The sequence below is a fragment of the Corvus cornix genome, chromosome 18 (assembly GCF_000738735.6).
Source record: "Corvus cornix cornix isolate S_Up_H32 chromosome 18, ASM73873v5, whole genome shotgun sequence".
Classification (NCBI taxonomy): Eukaryota; Metazoa; Chordata; class Aves; order Passeriformes; family Corvidae; genus Corvus; species Corvus cornix.
The window spans coordinates 5,843,624-5,861,222 of NC_046347.1; the positions used below are offsets into that span (position 1 = coordinate 5,843,624).

Below are 17,599 nucleotides of genomic sequence, written 5' to 3' on the forward strand. Positions count from 1 at the left end.
TAAATCTCAAGTACTTACAAGGTATGACCAAGTGGAAATGCAGCTTTTGTTCAGCTTAAGCTCCTTCGAAACCTGGGCAGAGGGATGAGCTAGTTCATGTTTTTCTTGCATTTTCTGGGATAATATTAATCCAGAAATCTCAAGCAGAGAGAGATAAGGAGTTCAGGCAAGAATATCTGTGCCTCGTGAGAGTGATAAAGAGAACCCAGCTGCAGGGCTTGGTGATGAGGGGTGTGGTCTGTTTACGGGTCTGGGCAGCAATGGTTTGTGGCAGGTCCCTTCAGGGTGGGTTGATGAAATTCTCCATCTAATTTGGGGCTCGTCCCTTCATTTGCACCCCACTCTCAAGTTAGACAGGAGGTGCCTGAGGACACAGCCCATGGGCAATGGGGGCCAGAGAATTCAGTTGTTTGCCATGGTTACGCAACAAAGATGTGCTGGAGAGGAAGGTCTTGCACCAGGAGGTGCCGTGTCCACAGGACTCAGTTCCTTCCTTCCACATCCCTGCGGATGTGGGGATGGAAGGGACATTTGTTGATTGGAATGGGGAAGGCTGGGTGGAAGACAAGGAGATTAGCAGAGGTGGTGGAAGGGGAATCCCTCCTGTGCAGACAGCTCTGATTTCTCTGAAATGAAAGCTGCTTTCCTCCCTTTCTTACAGCATTACTTGCCGTGGCATGAAATATTCAGCCTCTATTCAGCCCGTAAGAAAATCCTTCTTTCCCATGCAGTGAAGGGATGTAACTGGACTTGTTCACTTGTCTGTCAAAGTCATTTCCTTATAATAAATGCCTATAAATCCTGAACATCCCAGCAGTCCTCCTCCAGCCCACTGAGCAGCGAGCACGCTGCCCTTTTCCATGTCTCCAGCCCCAGGAGGAGCAGAGCAAACCTGCTGCAATCCTGCTACTTTCTGAATTGTTTTCTTTAAGCAATTTGGCAAAGGACGAGTAGAGGAAGCCTATCAGACCCTGATTAAGCATGGCTCAGGTTTGCAGTGCTGGACCCAGGACTATAGTTAAAGCCTGATACCTTTTAAGGAGCCCCAAAGACAATGAATGTCACTGCTGAAAATATGCGTGGATTGAGTTTCTATTTATAAAGTCGCAAGCAGCTCTGGGGCTAACAGGAGCTGTATTTTCTGAAGGGAACCAAAGTGGTATTTTGGATGGTCATGGCTCGGTGGGTGCACTGATACAGGGGGATTAACGTGGATGTGATGAAGGCTGTGCATGGAGAAGGCTTGTGGGTTGAGTGAGGACACAGCCATCAGCTATCAGTGATGGGGAACTGAGCATGGGAGAGGGCAAAGAAAGGGCACCCATTTTGTTAATTAAGGGCTGCTTCTGTTCGTTAGAATTTCTTGCATTTTGCCCCAGGACTTGTGGTCTGGCTCCTGTTTTGAGGTGGACCTGGTGTGTGTCTGCACCCACGTGGAGGGTAGAGAGGATCTTAACAGAGCAGTGTCAAGTTGAAAATCCTATCTTTGTGTGACCCATTTGATTTTTTTCTTATGTATAGATATTAGGAATCTGCAAGTGATGAGTCAGTAAAACATTGTTGGTGTTTCCTGTGAAATAGCTGAGGTCGCTATTTTCTTTCTGTGTTATTTTTCCTAGTTGCCATGGTAATGATTTCAGAAAGGTTTTATTCTTGCAGCAGTTTGAATGGGTTAGAAGTTTTCACGGTCTTTTGGATCTGCTCACGGAAGCAGAGTGATATCCCAAAGATGTCTCTTGGGATCAGGAGGGATCTGCCTCCTGGCTGGTTGTCCCATCCCTCCTTCTGTGCTGTGGGGTTTTTCTGTTTTATTGTTAGAAAGATAGAGAGGAAAGACACTGGGGTGCTTGTGCTCTTTTGTGTTGGTGTCCCAGGGGCAGGGGCTGGGCAAGACCAGGCTTGGCTGCATCCCAGAGCTCGTTGTCTGGGCAAGGGGGGTGTGGGATCTGTGCCAGTCATGCCCATGGCACTGGGTGCAGGTCTGATGATGATGATGAAGAGCCTGTGCCCTACATGGGTCTCAGCTGGAGGAAGGCAGGAGTTGGAAGCCTTGAAAGCTCTGGGCACTGCCTGCCAGGGCACTTGGTTGCACTTCATCCAGCAGCAGGGCTTGTTTTTCAGAAATTGGGGAACACAGGCCCCAGGGCTTGCAGTTTTCATGGCCCCAGCTCCTGTCCTCACCTTCTTCCCTACGCAGTGCCTGCAGCCTCGCTTGCTCAGCAGACACCTTGGGGCCCTGTGTGTTGGGAGAAGTGGCATGTGCCCACATAGAAATGGAACATGTTCCTTCTGCCATCAGAAATCTTGCTCATGAGCTTCTACTCAGCTTTAAAAATAGGGTGAAAAAACTAAAGAAATGCATTACAGCCTATTTCTGAGTGCCAAAAAAGGGCAAGGTGCTGGTCCACCACCTTTGAGACACCTCTTGAGGCTTTCTGGGGACACCTTCCCTTGCCTCCTCCCATCCCCCCTGGCAGTGCCCTGCTTGGTGCCAGACGGCCCTGCCTGAATCCTCCAGGCAGGGTGCAGAGAGCATGCCCTCCTGGCTGCCACGCTTTCCCCCTGCCAGGCAGGGTCAGGTCTGGGTGTGTGCCCAGGGCTCGCATCCTCCCGCCGCCCCTGATGCGGTGTTTTCTGAGCGACACTGCCCTGTCTGCTCCGGTTTCATGTGCTGCCACAACTTGTCAATGTGCTGTTTGGTACATCAACAAATCGACACTACACAAACAGAAGGCTAACAGGGAATGATTTATCCAGGACAACACGTCTGTGTGTCCAGCAAGGCGAGATGTCCTGGAAACAAAATTCGGTATTTACTGAGGGCTCGTTGGCAGAGCTGGCGTTTTGTACCACAGCTGAATTATGCTTGGATCTCGCTCTTTCTGGGTGTTGCTCGTTTAATCATAGGATGCTTTCCTTTTAATTAGGCACTGCTGCTACTGATGAGAGAATTAGCAGACTCTTCTTTTAATGGAGAAGCTGAGGCTGTGGCAGCTGTGCTGTAATGGGGGTGGTGGGTAGAGGCTTTGTGCTGGATAGAAACCCCAGGCTCTGCACCTCAAGTTCTGCTTCCTGAAAAATGTCCTTTTTTTAAGGTGATCCTGGAGGGTTTTTTTTTCCCCACAATATATCATTTAGTCAAAGGAAGGATGTTACTTCCTCCAGGTGCTGTGTTGTGGCCCTCAGAGAGAAAATCTGAGTGATTTTTGCCAGCTCTTTTCCTCACAGCCCAGCGAGGATCCATGGAGCTGGTTGTGTGCCAGGAGTCAGTGACTCTCTCAGGTACATCATGTCTAGAGCTGGTCGATAGTGTTTTGATGAGACAGTTATTGTCAGAAAATGGCAGTTTATCACATTTGAAGCTGTTCATGGGAAAGGAGCAGTTTCAGTGAACTGGCCTCAAAAAACCCCCCAACTTTATTGGAATATGTTGTCTGAGGTGTTTAAAATGTCCATTTGGACAGTTGGGGAACAAAAAGTTCCATGTTCTTCTTCAAGCTGACTTTTATTTATGTTTTTCAATTTTGGTTGATTTACAGTACAGAGCACAAGGGATAAAGGATTGGGGACTGAAATAGAGGGTAGAGCCTCCAAGATTTTGTGCAATGTTTTAGTTTGCTAAGTCTGAAACTCTGAATTCCTTTTTGGGATGGGATGATAATTTCAATTCCCATGGGAGAGAAAATCATGTTCCTGCTGTACTGTAATGCTGTCTCAGGAAAGAGGTCTCAGACATATTTGTGATTTCTCTAGAGTAGAAGCATCTTATAAATAATCTTATTATCTATATACATCTGTGGCTGAATGAAAATCCCATATCTGGCATTCTCAGAAGGGTCTGAATCCCCACTGCCTGGCTGGGATTCCCCGGGGCAGGATCATGATAACAGCCCCCCTCTCTTGGTACAAATAAATCCCAGTGGTGCTTATGGCAGGGGTGCCCCATGGACCAGCTTCAGCTCTGTGTCCCTTGAAAGGGATGCTGAGCTGCTTCAGGGGACTCATGAGCTGCCCTGGGGACCCCTGAGTGGGACTGAGGGTCTTGGGGGGCTGCCCTGCTCCACAGATGGCTCTGAAATCCCCCAAGTAATTTGCATCGCCCCATCTCAACTGTTTAGGGATGTGTAGTTTCCCAAAGGAAAATAGCTCAGCTGATTTCAGCCAGGTCAGAGTGGGGTGTGCTTCCAGTAGATGCTCAGCTTGCCCACCCCAGCAGAGCTTCAGGCTGCTCTGGAGACTCTTCTCTTCTCCTGGATGCATGAAAGGGAAGTCTTCCCTTTCTATTTCAACCCAGTTTGGCCATTAATCTTAGATTTTTGGATATTAATTCTCACCTCTGGTTCAGGAGTTCCCACTCTTCATTTTTATTATGTCTGCCCAGTGTCTCAGCTAATAAAACCTGTTTCATGCAAGAGAAGTGAAAAGGAGTGTGTGGAGGAGGAGTGGGGGGGCAGGCAGCTTTTTTGGGGTGAAGCAGTGGGAGGCAGAAGGATTTGTCACTGCTGTGTCCCATAGCATTCCCAAGCCAGTGCCAGGGCTATTTGGGTGTTGGATATCTCCTGAGTTGGGTGGTCTGGGAGGGAAATTTCATGGGCCAGAGGGATCATGGCTCCTCCAGTGTGTGCCGGGGGTCCTGGGAGAGTTTCTGTGTAAGTGCTGCTCCCCCTCTGCCTCCCCACATCACCCAGCTATGCCCTGCCAGCACCTCCCATCTGGATTTGCACGTTCCAAAAACATCTCTGACCAGAAAGTACCCATGAAGTCCAAAGTTTCATGAATCCATGCTATTAACATGTCAACCCTTCCAGTGCTGTTGGGTTTTCCATGTCAGCCCCCACGAGGAAGGGATGTTGTGGCTGCGGGAGATGCTGGGCAAGGGGTTTAACTGGGTTGTGCCTGCAGGGCCAGTTAGATTTGACAGCACCATTGCAGAGGGGGAACAGAGGGTGGAAATCAGCCTTCAGAGTCCAGGTTAGTGGTGCTGATGGATGAGAAGGAAAGCTTCCAGGACCACGTCTTCTTTCCAGCCGTATCACTGCGGTACTGATAACAGCACAGCCTGCCTCGGCGCTGGGGCACTCATGAATGAGTTGGCATTTTTTTGTGAGTAATGTAGAATTGCAGCTCTTGCAAATTGTCCTGAGGTACAACTTGACATGTAAGTTCTTGGCCTATTTATTACCCTGTGTCTGGGTGTTCCCATAGGTATTACGGCATTAAACCACAGCCGAATTTAATATCAGGAGCTGCAGCATTTGTATTTTAGCTGTAGATCAGTGAGCAGGTGATTTGGGCTGTGTGCATGGCGTGTTTGGCAAGCTCTAGCCAAGGGATCTGTTTTTCAGCAAGGATATTTGAGGTATAAGTTGTGTTCAACACCTTTTTTTTTTCTTTTTTATTACATTTTCTTTTAAATGCTGCTGTTTTCCCCTTTGCTATCCTCTGTCATCACAAGCTCCTTCCAATATCTGTGCAAGTCCTCAGGGATTCACTACTGTGCTGAGATAACACCACACCAATTTGGGTCCCCATCTACCCTCAAGCTGGGTTGGAGGAACTTGAGCTGCAAAGGCTGGGCCTGAGTAGTTTAACCCTTGGAAACAAAGATTCAAATGCCTGCATGGATTTATGTGGGTTTTTTCCCAGCATGTATCTATGAACCCTTTGGTCGCCGTAGTTTTTTGGGGCTCTGAGGCATGGATGAGCAAGTGTTGACTCTGTCCCTGAGCTCTCTGCTCTCATGGTGTCAGGGTTGGGTGACCTCAAGTCAAACCCTACAGCCTGTGCTGTGGTGTGGCAGCTCCTGGTCTATCACAGGAAGTTTTTGGCCAGTCATGAATGTGTTTCATGTAAGTGGAAGGTGCAGTCAACTGCATGTGTGGCACATTGTCTTCTGCTCATAGCGTGGCTGCTGTGAACGTGCACATCTGGCCATAACCCACCATGGTTATGGTCCAGGCATCTAAAGCCACAAGTGGGGATTTAGACCAGCCAGTGCCAAACTGCCCCAGGGGAGCCTCGCAGCCGCTGTGTGTGAGGTGTGAGGTGAGCTGTGCCAGCCCACTGCCCCGCGCCACCTCAGCGCCGCTGCTGTGACCCCACCGCCGTCTGCCAGCGCAGCGTCAGCTCCTGATTTTAATGAAGCCTTGCAGCAGAAAGGTGCAGCCACGGCCATGTGTTGGGGTTGAACGGGGAGAAGGGATCTGATATGTGGATCCTGTCTTTGCCACTGACTGGTCCTACACAGACTACACCACCGGGTTTTGTCTTCTGCCATATGTTTTCCGATAATGCCCGCCCACCCGTCGGGAAAAGCGCGGCGCTGGGCATCTGCAGGCATTGTTGGGAACCCTCTGTGCAGCGTGCTAAAAAAACATAAAAGGTGTTAATTTAGGTCTGAGATTACCAGGAGTGTGTTTGTTAAGTTTTTGGGGTTTTTTCATACCTCTGTTTTCAGATTGCCCGTTTGGAATGCCAGGATCAGGTCCTTCCTCTGTTGCAGATTTGGGGCCTCCTGATAATGAGATTTTTTTTTTGAGTAATGAGATTTTTTTTTTTTGAGCCATCCTGGTTATATCACCTCAGATCTCTGCTTTTGAAAAATCTTAGCTCAAATCTTTTGATGAGCTACTAAATAAAAAGACAGGCCCTAAAGGGATATTTACGTGAGAAAATGGCCCGACTTTCCCTTCTGCATAAGGAGAATCAGTGTGGGGGATGTCAGAGCATTAAGCCTCAGTACATGCCACTTCTGCCTAAACCTCCTGAGGTGGTACTAAAGCTCTGATTAACGTGAAGTCCATGTCTGGATTTACCTGCTGAAATTACAATGGACTTCTAAACCTTAAACACGCTGAAAGTATTTTCCTTCCATCTCCTGGGCTTTGAGTGAGCTATTGCCATTTTCTCACCACATCATTAGCATCAGTATTCTCACACTTGCAGTATTGGGGTTTGTTGTGTTTCCACATGTGATTTTTGGATATGGAGCTGTGCTGTTTGTTTCCTCAATTTCCTTCTCTTCTTTCCCCAGCCAGAGGAACTTACCAATGCCCTGGAGATCAGCAACATCGTCTTCACAAGTCTCTTTGCCCTGGAGATGCTGCTGAAAGTCCTTGTTTATGGTCCTTTTGGCTACATTAAGAATCCATACAACATCTTTGATGGGATCATTGTGGTGATTAGGTACAAACCTTGAGCTTTCTTTATGTGTGTTTCTCCTCATTTAGCTGTTTAATTAAACAGAAAGTAATGGAGAGTTGGCATAAATACCTTCCTGTGACACTTTACACTTCCCTCTGTAATTAATGCACTTAGACATGATTGCTAATACATATCTTGGGATGATTTTATGGTCATTTTAGAGAGAGGCCCAAGCAGAAAGCTATCAGTCCCGATGTCCTGGGACAGCCTGGAATCCAAATGGCACAACCAGTCCCTGATTAAGTATCTCTGGTTTTTTGGCACATGCAAAAGCTATAATTGCCCCTGCAGCTGCAGTCACTGATTTCCAGGCGTATTTTTGACACTCAAGTGGGGCTCTGCTCTTTGCAAGCCTGGACAGAGTCCAGATCACCGCAGGCATTGGCAGCACATCTCTGCCCACTTTCTATCTCTCTTCTCTCTGCATTTCACCTTCCCTTCACTTTCTCTCCTCCGGGCCTTTGCACAAGGCATTGTCCTGTCACCTTGCATTGACCTTTTTTGTCCTCAGCGTGTGGGAGATCGTGGGCCAGCAGGGCGGGGGGCTCTCGGTCCTGCGCACCTTTCGTCTCATGCGGGTGTTGAAGCTGGTCCGCTTCATGCCAGCCCTGCAACGCCAGCTTGTCGTCCTCATGAAGACCATGGACAACGTGGCCACCTTCTGTATGTTGCTGATGCTCTTCATCTTCATCTTTAGGTGAGCATTTCCCATTCCCTGTCCTGAGGTTGCTCTGAGTTTTTAGGTGGGATGCTGTTGTGGGATGAGGAGATGACAGAGTCCATACCAAGACACGGCTGAGCTGAACGGTCCCAGGAACAGCATTGCTGGCTGTGGTTTGCTGCCCTAAATTCTCTCAGTTGGCCCAATGAGACGTTTGTCTTTGCAAAATGGTTTACAAAGAAAATCTTTCAGGCTGGATGATTCCTTGACATCACCCCAAGACAGCAATCCTGTTACATACCAACTATCAGAAAGCCTGGTACTAAAAATATTGCCAAGGAGAGGATGATGTTCCTAAAAAAATGTCAGACGTGGCAGTGCTTGTGCTTTTTCATGGCCTCGTCTTCAGACAAGTAGAAATGTTAGAAACAGGGTTGGCGTAGCCCTGTATTTTTAGATTTTGGTCTAGATTTTGAGAGGAGCCTTTCTCCTTCTACAGCCAACTGTGGTGTTTGAGCAATGCAGGCACTGGGAAGGCTGAAGAGAGCCAGTCTCTTCCAGGGGATAATGTCCCTTCTTCCAGTGAGACTCCAAAACTGCCATTTGCAGCTGTGGTGCTCAGTAGAGCTGTAAATAATTTGATTATTCAGGTTACTGGCAGAGAGCAGGGAAAAGCAGATTATTCCTTTAGTATCTATCCGTAATGAAAGGTATTCTGTTCTCCTGTCAAAATTGAAAAAGCTGTTTTGAGTCCCCTGATATGTCTTACTCAGGCATTTCACAGAAACCCTTTTTGTCTTCCTAATTCAATTGAAGCATATTTTGCTGAAAATGTGTCATTGCAAAACAGAAAGTCAAAACATTTTGTTTAGAAAATGTTGAAAGACAATGTTTTGACTAACAAAAAATGAAGCAGAAGAAAAATAAGGAGCAGACATACTTTTTGGTTGAAACTCCTTGACAGATTTGACCTAAATTCACAACTGGTTTGCGTGATCTCAAGGCATGTTTTTCAGCGAACAAAGGATCCATCTTTTTAAAAAAAACATAAAAAGGAATTACCCAGGTAAAATCAGGAGACGGTCACCCTGCTGTGTGATTACTGATTTGTGTGGTGGTCCTATTGTTGAGCCCCTGCTTCCTGTCATTTGCAGCATCCTGGGGATGCACCTCTTTGGCTGTAAGTTTGCTTCGGAGCGGGATGGTGACACTCTGCCCGACAGGAAGAACTTTGACTCCTTGCTCTGGGCCATCGTCACTGTTTTCCAGGTACAAAATGGAAAATGCCACAGCTGATGGGCATTTTGGGACTGCAAAGACTGGGGTTGTTTCCCAACGCATCTGACGGAGCTTAGTGAAGCTCCATGCCGTGGAAAGGAGATAACCCAGAACCACAAGTGCAGGTTTACGGGGGCTTTCAGACTGTTTTCCAGACCAAATCAGAATCCTGGTGAGGAGGGGCTGCCAAGGCAGGAGGCTCTTGTGTTTGCACACAAGATGGACTGGGTGGGTGAAAGTAAATGTAGAGGGAAAGGTTGGAAAGGAGGAGATCAGGACCATTTGCAGTGGTATTTCGACAAATAATGGAATCTGGTTTATAGCTGATATGTGCAGGGGTTTTTTTTCTAGCAGCTCTGGGCCCTGTAACTCTGGGATCTGTGGAGGACTTTTAGTCATTTTGACTGACCAAAGGAAAGGTCTGACCAGTGTGATGTTACCCTCCCTTATGGCTGTCCCTGGACATGGGGGATGGTCAGGGCACTTTGCACAGGGTCCTTGCTGGTGGTTAGGAATCACAGTCACTCTGGTCCTCTGGTCTTCTGTGGCTCAGAAGGGATTTATCCTCTTGTGGTTACAGCTACAGTGGATACCCTAAAAGCTTGTCTGGCCTATCCAGAGCGTGGATACCCAGCATGCTATCCTCCAGCATCTCCACAGTCCTGATACCCTTCCTCTGCAGATTTTGACCCAGGAAGACTGGAACAAGGTCCTTTACAATGGGATGGCCTCCACCTCATCCTGGGCTGCTCTCTACTTCATCGCTCTCATGACGTTTGGGAATTACGTTCTCTTTAATCTGCTGGTGGCCATCCTGGTAGAGGGTTTCCAGACAGAGGTAATGTCCTCATGCTCGTGCCTTTGCTTTCTTCTCAAGTTTCAGGGCCTCCAGATCCTGGAATCTGATTTCTGAGGCGGACAGCAATACCTTGACAGAAGTGGTATGGGGAAAATGTGGGGTAAAATATTAGGTCTTCTTTTTATGGTTTTTTTTTTCTTCTTTTTTTATTTCTGTAGCCATGGTGCAATTTAATACAGCAAACCCTCTAAATGAAGGGCTTAAATGAAAAGCATTGTTAGCATTAATGCAGGAGTGGGAATTGAGGGGTGAGTCAGGCACTGCGGATGGGATTGCTGCTATGACAGTCTCTTTGAAACAGTTTTCCCCGTGTTTGTCATCCAGATTAAAGGCCCCTCCTGAAAACTTACACAGGCTGGTAAGAGATTAGTGACACGATTATCTTTTTTCATGGTATGCGTTCATGGAGCTCTTCCAGTTTCCAGCCCTGCAATGCTCTGCATATTTTAAAGTATATGATTTCTGATCTCTGCCATCTGCTCCCTCACAATGGGAGCTTCCATGAGACATCCTGGGTTTCTGGAGGCTTTGAGGGGAACATAGGCTTGAGCTCAACCTTTTTTTCCATCCTACTGCCAATCCGACTGTCCAGCTTGGAGTGGGTGTGCATGTCACCTAGTCCCCCTCAGAGTGGGGGACCTGTGATGCCCACCTTCTCCCTGCAAAAAACTTTTCAGCTGTTGAAGAACCCCCATAAGGGGAGGGGACCCTTACACCCTGCCTGGATGGTTGGTTGGAGATGTAAATATAACCTAAAACTCCTCACTGGGGTCTGCTTGTATGGGCTGTGCTTCTACACTCTATCTCTGATTTTTATAAGCATTCTGGGGTGAATAAATATTATTTAGGATTTGTTGTATGTGTATTATAATATCCTGCCACCCTACAAACAGATCATTACTATTTTTGAAGTCTGGAGTTAAATTAATGGAGTCATACCAGGACATAACAAGAAGAAATATTTTTTTATATCGTCTGTCTCCGTGCTGGTGCTTTTCTTTTTTAATTGTTACTGTTGTAGCTGTTTCTGTCTGTAAATGCCCCCCACCATTCAGCCAAAGGGACAATCACTGCTGGGTTCTCTAGAAGAGCAAAATGTTCCCTTGCCCAGTTCTCTCAAATAGCAAAAATGTTCCCGTGCCTGAGTGAGAAGAGGTACAAAGCTCCTTGTCTGCTCCTGGTGACAGCTTCGAAACCCAACCTTTGTTCAGTCTGGCAAATTGATCTTTGAAGGTCACCAGCACAGGAGATGCACACCTGGTGCACCCACTGTGCAGAGAAAAGGATACAGCCTTTAAATGCAGCAGCCCCTTTGCCAGCCCCTGGCCCTCGAGGGAGGCTGACTCCTCTGCCCCTTGGCTCAGCCTGCTTTCCCATGGGGGAGCATGCTCCTGCTCTACCACTGCAGCATGCCTCTTCCTGGGCAGCAAATTATCCCTTGCCTTGTGGCCACCTGTGCCATGGTGCAACTCCCTGTAAAGTCATGGCCTGCCTTAATGTGTTGTGGTTTTATTCCAGTAATGATGTCCTTGAGAGTATGGCTACTCTGGAGTCAGGGAAGTGCCTGCAGCACTCCTGAAATTTGCTCTTGGCTATTTGCTGCAGCTGGGCTGCTGCATCCACTGCCCCCACCTCTCCTCTGCCAGGGCAGTGCTGGGCTGGTCTGAGCCAGCTCCAGGATATCTGTATGAGCTGAAATATGCTTTTAGGGCTGTGTAAATCAGGCAGGAACCTCTGATTTTGGACAGCACTGGGACAGCCTGAAGCCAGTGATGCTCATGCCAGTATTGAGGTGGGCACAGGGACCAGGAACCAGAGCAGCCCTGAAGAGCTGGTTTGCCAGTTCTGTCCAGCAATGGCAATTTTAGCAAACTCACACCATATTTCTATAATTTGTGACTCTGATTACACTGCTATTTTATATCTCAGGCACTGATGATAGCTTTTTAATAATAATCTCCCTTCCACATCCTCGTTATTCTGAGTCCTCTACATTCTTCCAGTGAAGTGCAATGACACCAAGAGATCCCTCGGCTCAGTCCAGGTTTCCTGCAGCAGACAGGGAGCAAACATCTCTGGAGGTTGGGCCCCAGGTCTGGCCTTGCTGGTTTATGTTTATTCAGCTTTGCTGGTGTAGCTTTGCGAACAGATCACGTTCTGGTTTTTGCAAGCCAGCACAGAGAGGATCCTCTCCTAAGCAGAATTAATAGAGAGATCATCTCTCACTGTAAACAAACCCCAGTGTCTCCCACCCGTGACTGCACTTGACTCTTCTGAGTTGAGTTTGTTGGGTTTTTTTTTCCATTCTCCTTCAGATTTCTGGGCTGAAACACAATCCTGGGGCTGCTGCCTTTATCTCCCTGGTCCTTGAGTGCCTTTCCTCAATCCACAAGCACCTCGTTAATTTTAGTGCATGGCTTTGCAGCCCCAGTTGCCAGGCAGCAGATGACTATAAGCAGCTGAAAAACTAAAAGGGCCTTTTCCAAACTTTAAATACAGAGCAATATATTTTGCAGGATTGAGGTGGGTTTTTTTTCCCCCATTTTTGCCTTTAATTTGGTAACCAGCTTCTCTCATGCAAGAGGCACAGGCAGGACTTTTTACCACGTGGTTCTTTTTGACTGCACGTTCCCTGATTGAACTGGACTCTGGTGTTGGTGAGGAGGAGGTGAGCAGAGGACTCCGTTTGATCAAGCTGCTAAGTGGAAATTGCTGCCTGACCACTCAGGTCCCTGCCTTGGAGACTTCTCCCTGAAGAAAGGAATTACTCCCCTTAGTCAGGCATAAAGCTCCTCTCCCAAGGGAATTCCTAATAGTATTATCTCCAAGGTGTATTCTTGCACTGGTAATCCTCCCAGTTTGTGTCCTGTTGTCCCCACCTGTCCTCACTCGTGGGTTTGATCCTCCCCCTCCTTTGTGCCCCGCTCCCTCCCTGGCACCCCAGGTCCTCCAGCCTCTCCATCCTTTTCTCTGCAGGACATTACCTGCTTCCTTGGGGAAATACGGATGTTCAACTTCTGGGCTTTCACCAGGGGGAGCAGCCCCTCCTCCTGCAGGGGAGATTTTGGATGGTGTTCTTCTTGCATCCCTTGCCTATTGCATTCCTATCGGCTTCAGTGGGATTTTCCTTGTGAAAGGAAAAGTTTCCATCTTTTCCCTTTCGATGGCTTTTCCATGTCTCTCTCTGTTACAAGCAAAGACTTTAAGCTAAGTGTCCATCACATTGCTGGCAAATCCTTAACCTCTTAATCCCAGCCTAGGCTGGGATGAGTTTTGTAACCATTTAGCAACCAGAGGAAAGATCCATTGCCCTGTAGGCAATAAATTCAGCTGGTGGGACAATCTGTGCCCTCCTGCTGCAGCATGGAACCCCCTCCCACCCTGTGGGACAGGACCAGGCACCACCACACTGCTGGAAAGTGCTGAGGAATATGGGGAGAGCCACTCGAGCAAGGGGAAACACAGCAAGGTGAAAAATTATGTGTGGTTTCCAAGTGGGAAGGGAAAGGCTGACTTCTGGTGCTGTGAAATGATGTTGGGGTCCTGGGGGTGGCAGAATTTCTCAGGATGGGGCTGTGCCCCTCTGGCTGCAGACCCCTGGTTTAAACTGCTGATTTAAATGGGTGTCTCCACCAACAGGGCTGAGGAGGGACTGTGTCTCTCCTGAAATTAGGTATTTCACCTACAAGAGCACTGATATTGTGTTAATCAAACATTCATTAAAAGCCTCCATTGCTGCTTAATGAAGGCGTAATAAATAAAGATGCTATTATACAGCTGCAAAAAAAAAAAAAAGTCATGTTTTCAATTATTAGCTGGTGTTTCATTAGCACAATTATCACTTAGGAGCTGAAGCAAGCTCTGTTCGAAACACTTAATTTAAAGGGTGTAGGGCTGGTCCCTTCAAAGGGCTTCTCTCTACCCACTCTCTCCCTGTGCTGAGCAGAACGGATCCAGTGCCTGGCTCTCCATCGTGGCCACACACTGCCCTCCTCCCCCTTCCCCTCTCCTTCCCTCCCTCTTCTTGTGTGTTTTTTGATTCCCCACTCAGTCCTGCTGTTGAAACTGTGAAAATTGAACCCCACCTTCCCCTTCCTCCCCCCTCCCTGCCCCCGTTTCTCCTTCAGGAGATCTCCAAGCGAGAAGAAGCGAGTGGGCAGTTAAGCTGTATTCAGCTGCCTGTCGACTCGTCGGGGGTACGTACAGCACATCCCACCGCCACCGTGCTTGTCTCTCGTGGTGCCTGGTCACACACCGTGGTGCTGTTCTCATCGTAGTAGCTGTCATTCTTTTGGGGTTTATTTGGGTCTTTTGGAAGTGGTTTTTGGTTTTTCTTTCCTTTTTGTCACCCTCATTGTCAAGTCAGCCCTGATTTTAAGTCCCTTCCTTCTTTGAGCGAGCCAGGTAAATTAAGGTGGGTGCTTCAAAGTGGCTGATGTGGCTCCAGCCAACAGCTCTCGCTGACCCCTGTCTGGATGCCTGCCCTGGGGAAGGCTCCCCAAGGGGCTGCCACATGGCACAGTCACATCCTGGGGATGTGGATGGTGATGCTGATTGCTGGGCACGCCTGCCAAGGCTCCCTCACACAGGCGGGGGAGGATGCCCAGGAGTGAAGGGACCTGGAATCAAACCTGTTTTGATAGGTGTGTGTGTGTTGACGTGTGTGTGGGAGCCCTGTGCTCTGCAGGACAGGGTAGGATGGCAGCAGCTGCACTGTGGCGTGTCCCAGGAAGGCCGGTGGGAATGCTGGGATTGCCAGCGGGATGCCACGTTACAGGATGCGAAATGGTTCCCTTCAGCTCTGAGGAAGCCGTGGATCTCCGAAGCACAGCACACCCCAAAACCTCACCCTTCTGCCAACCTCATCTCTCTCTTCACCACTCCCTTCCCTTTCTGTCCTTTCCAAGAAGCCTGGCTTTTCCCTCAGCCCAAAAGCCCTTTCCCCTCGTATCCCAGTGTGTCAGTCCCTTTTGGTACAGGCTGGTTTAGCCGTTGTACTGCCTGGTCCAGCCTGACATCCACTCGTTTCCCAAAAGGATTTTAACTCCCTGTTCTCTCATAACCCCTTTTCTATCCAGAAAGGCAAACTGGGAGTGCAAGAACAGGTAACGGGCAGCAGCGCCGGCTGCGAGATGTTTGCCTGCACCGTCCTGAGTCTGGCACGTGGTGTTTGGGAGGGGATGCTCACTGCCCTCCAGACGTGGGGTTTGGTGCTGGGGAAGGGGGTGGGAAGTCCCCACATAGCTCTGATTTTCCCTCTCGGCACATGTCTCACTGTGCCCCTTTAAAACTTTCCTTGGGACTGTTGAAGAGCACTCCAGGAATACAAATCACGTCAAATTCTTCCCATTATTTATTTCTTTTTAAAAACTCATTAGGGAGAATGAGTAATTCCTGGCAGGCCTGATGACAGGCTGAGCTGGGAGCCTCCGTGGGGAGCATACCTGGAGCCAGCTGGAGCCCCTGTTCACACAGAGACTGGATCTGACTCCAGCAAAGCTCAGGCCAGCCTGACTTTACTGCTCCCCCTTGCAAGGTGCATTCCTGACCTTCTCAGACTGTGTCCTGCAGGAGGAGCTTCCCTGAAAATCACGGAAGTCCTGGATCCTCAGGAGAGGAAATTTTGAGCCAACACTTCACGTCACACTTTCTTTTGCCTTGAAAATATCTCAGAGTGTCCAGTGTGCCTGGAAAAAATATCTTTAACAGTTTAGTGACCCCACACTAAATAGGGGAAGAGTATTGGGGCTCATCCCTCTGGGGTTTTGCTTAAAAATGGGGTGCAGGGCACTGACCTATGTTGGATTCATCTCTTCCTCCTGTCCCATGCTGGGTCCTTCTGAGATTTTACAATCAACAGGTACCCGAGCACCAAACCTCAGCAGTGCTGGCCAGGGCTCCTGGGGATGCAGCTTAGCCTTGGTGGGGTTTTCTGGGGCTCCTGGGCTCTCACTGCTGAAGTGAGGGTCTGCTTGGCTTCTCCCATCCCAGCATCTTCCCCCCCTTCCCACCTCTCCTCCATTGTGACAGGGCTTGGTGCCCTTTGCCAGAGCAGTGGTTTCAGCCATGAATCCTCCTCTTTTTGGATGGGTATCAATCGTTCTGGCGAGCACCTCTGCCCCTCTTAGGTGTATCCTGACTATACCACACCCTAAGTGCCTTTCTGCAGTGCCAGTGGACAGAATCAGGGTCTGTGCCACAAGACTGAGCAAGAGCCCAGGCACCACGTTGAGAGCAATGGTCAGCATCATCTTCCTCTGCCTGAGGATGGGCACCTGTCAGAGCAGGCAGGTCTCGCTCAACCACCGACGTTTGAAATGATACAGCAGAATTTAAACCCCCCAAATGATCCAGCATAAATCCCCAAAACTCCCGCTCCTCTTGTGTGTGGCAGCTGGGAGGGAAAGGGCCCCTTGTGGCAGCCGATGTTGGGTACTGCCACCTGGATCCTCTCTGTGCTGATGGGGCGTCCATGGACACGTGCACATTTGTCACGTTGGAAATTCGGGGTCTGTTGTGCCCTTTCCAAACCCTGGATTGCTCCATCAAAGCATCACTAGGAAGAGCCACACCCAGGGAGTTTTAGGTGTGTAAATTCAGAGAGATTTAGTAGGATCATCTTTTGTCCTCAAATTGCTCATTGATATCTGTCCTTCCCTAACATCTGCCACATATGCAATTCCAGCAGCACAAATTAAGCAATAGTTTGTTTTTTCTCCTGATCCCTTTCTGGGACCGTGTTTGGAGCCAGAGGCAATCCGTCTTCCTGGGAGGAGGTTAATTAGTCTGTGGTATAAACCTGTGCATGCGTCATTCTGTGGAAGGTGATGTTGCATCGTGGTACCCAGTTCAGTGGATCCGTAGGTGTGGTGTTGGACACGGGAATCCATTTTTGCAGAGGGCTGTCCATGCACTGTGGCCTCTCAGCCTCCTTGCTGAAGCCTTCTGTTTTGCTCCAGGGTGATGCTTCCAAGTCCGATTCCGAGGGGGATCTCTTCCCCCGCAGCCTGGAAGAGGAGGGAGGACTTAAGAAAAACTTGTCAAATCCAGCCTGTGAGTAATAACCCCGGGAGGACAGGCCCTTCCACAGAAAGGAAAACAGTGCAAACAGTGTGTCCGAAAGGAAAAAACCCTCCTAGAGGAAATGCTGTAGGTCCCCGTTGTGTCATGCTTGACTTTGCAGCACGCTCGGGGTGGGATTGTGGGATGCAGGCAGGGAGAGACATGATTGCATTCGAACTGTAATTTCCTCACCAAGCCAGAGGTCTGGTCTCCTCCTCTGCTGGAGGAGTTTGGAGAAAGAGGATGGAGGGAGCGGGCAGGAAGTTCCAGGGTTGGAGCTGGTGGGTGTTTGATTGGAGGTTGAGGGGCAGCAGGCGACATTTTGGGTGTGCTCTCCTCTACCGCTGACACTGATCCCTTTGACACCTGATCCCATTCCTGTTTGACATCCCCCTGCTGGGCTGAACGACCCAATTCTCCAGAAGGGTTTTTTGGCCCACATCCCCCTGATGCTCAGAGCAGAGCCCTTCCTGTGCAGCAGCTTTGCCTCCCCACGAGCAGGCTGTAGGTGTTCCCCCTTGAGGTGTGACACCTAA

At 48.9% G+C, this 17,599-nt stretch overlaps 1 protein-coding gene across 1 annotated transcript in view; it reads left to right on the plus strand.

Annotated features, from left to right (window-relative positions):
- The window catches only part of CACNA1G (calcium voltage-gated channel subunit alpha1 G), a 146,357-nt gene that overhangs the window by 71,544 nt on the left and 57,214 nt on the right, over nucleotides 1–17,599 (plus strand). The window contains 6 exon segments of the mRNA XM_039562007.1: nucleotides 7,034–7,185; nucleotides 7,715–7,900; nucleotides 9,019–9,133; nucleotides 9,825–9,980; nucleotides 14,129–14,197; nucleotides 16,961–17,054. Of these exon segments, the coding sequence (XP_039417941.1) occupies nucleotides 7,034–7,185; nucleotides 7,715–7,900; nucleotides 9,019–9,133; nucleotides 9,825–9,980; nucleotides 14,129–14,197; nucleotides 16,961–17,054 (772 nt within the window).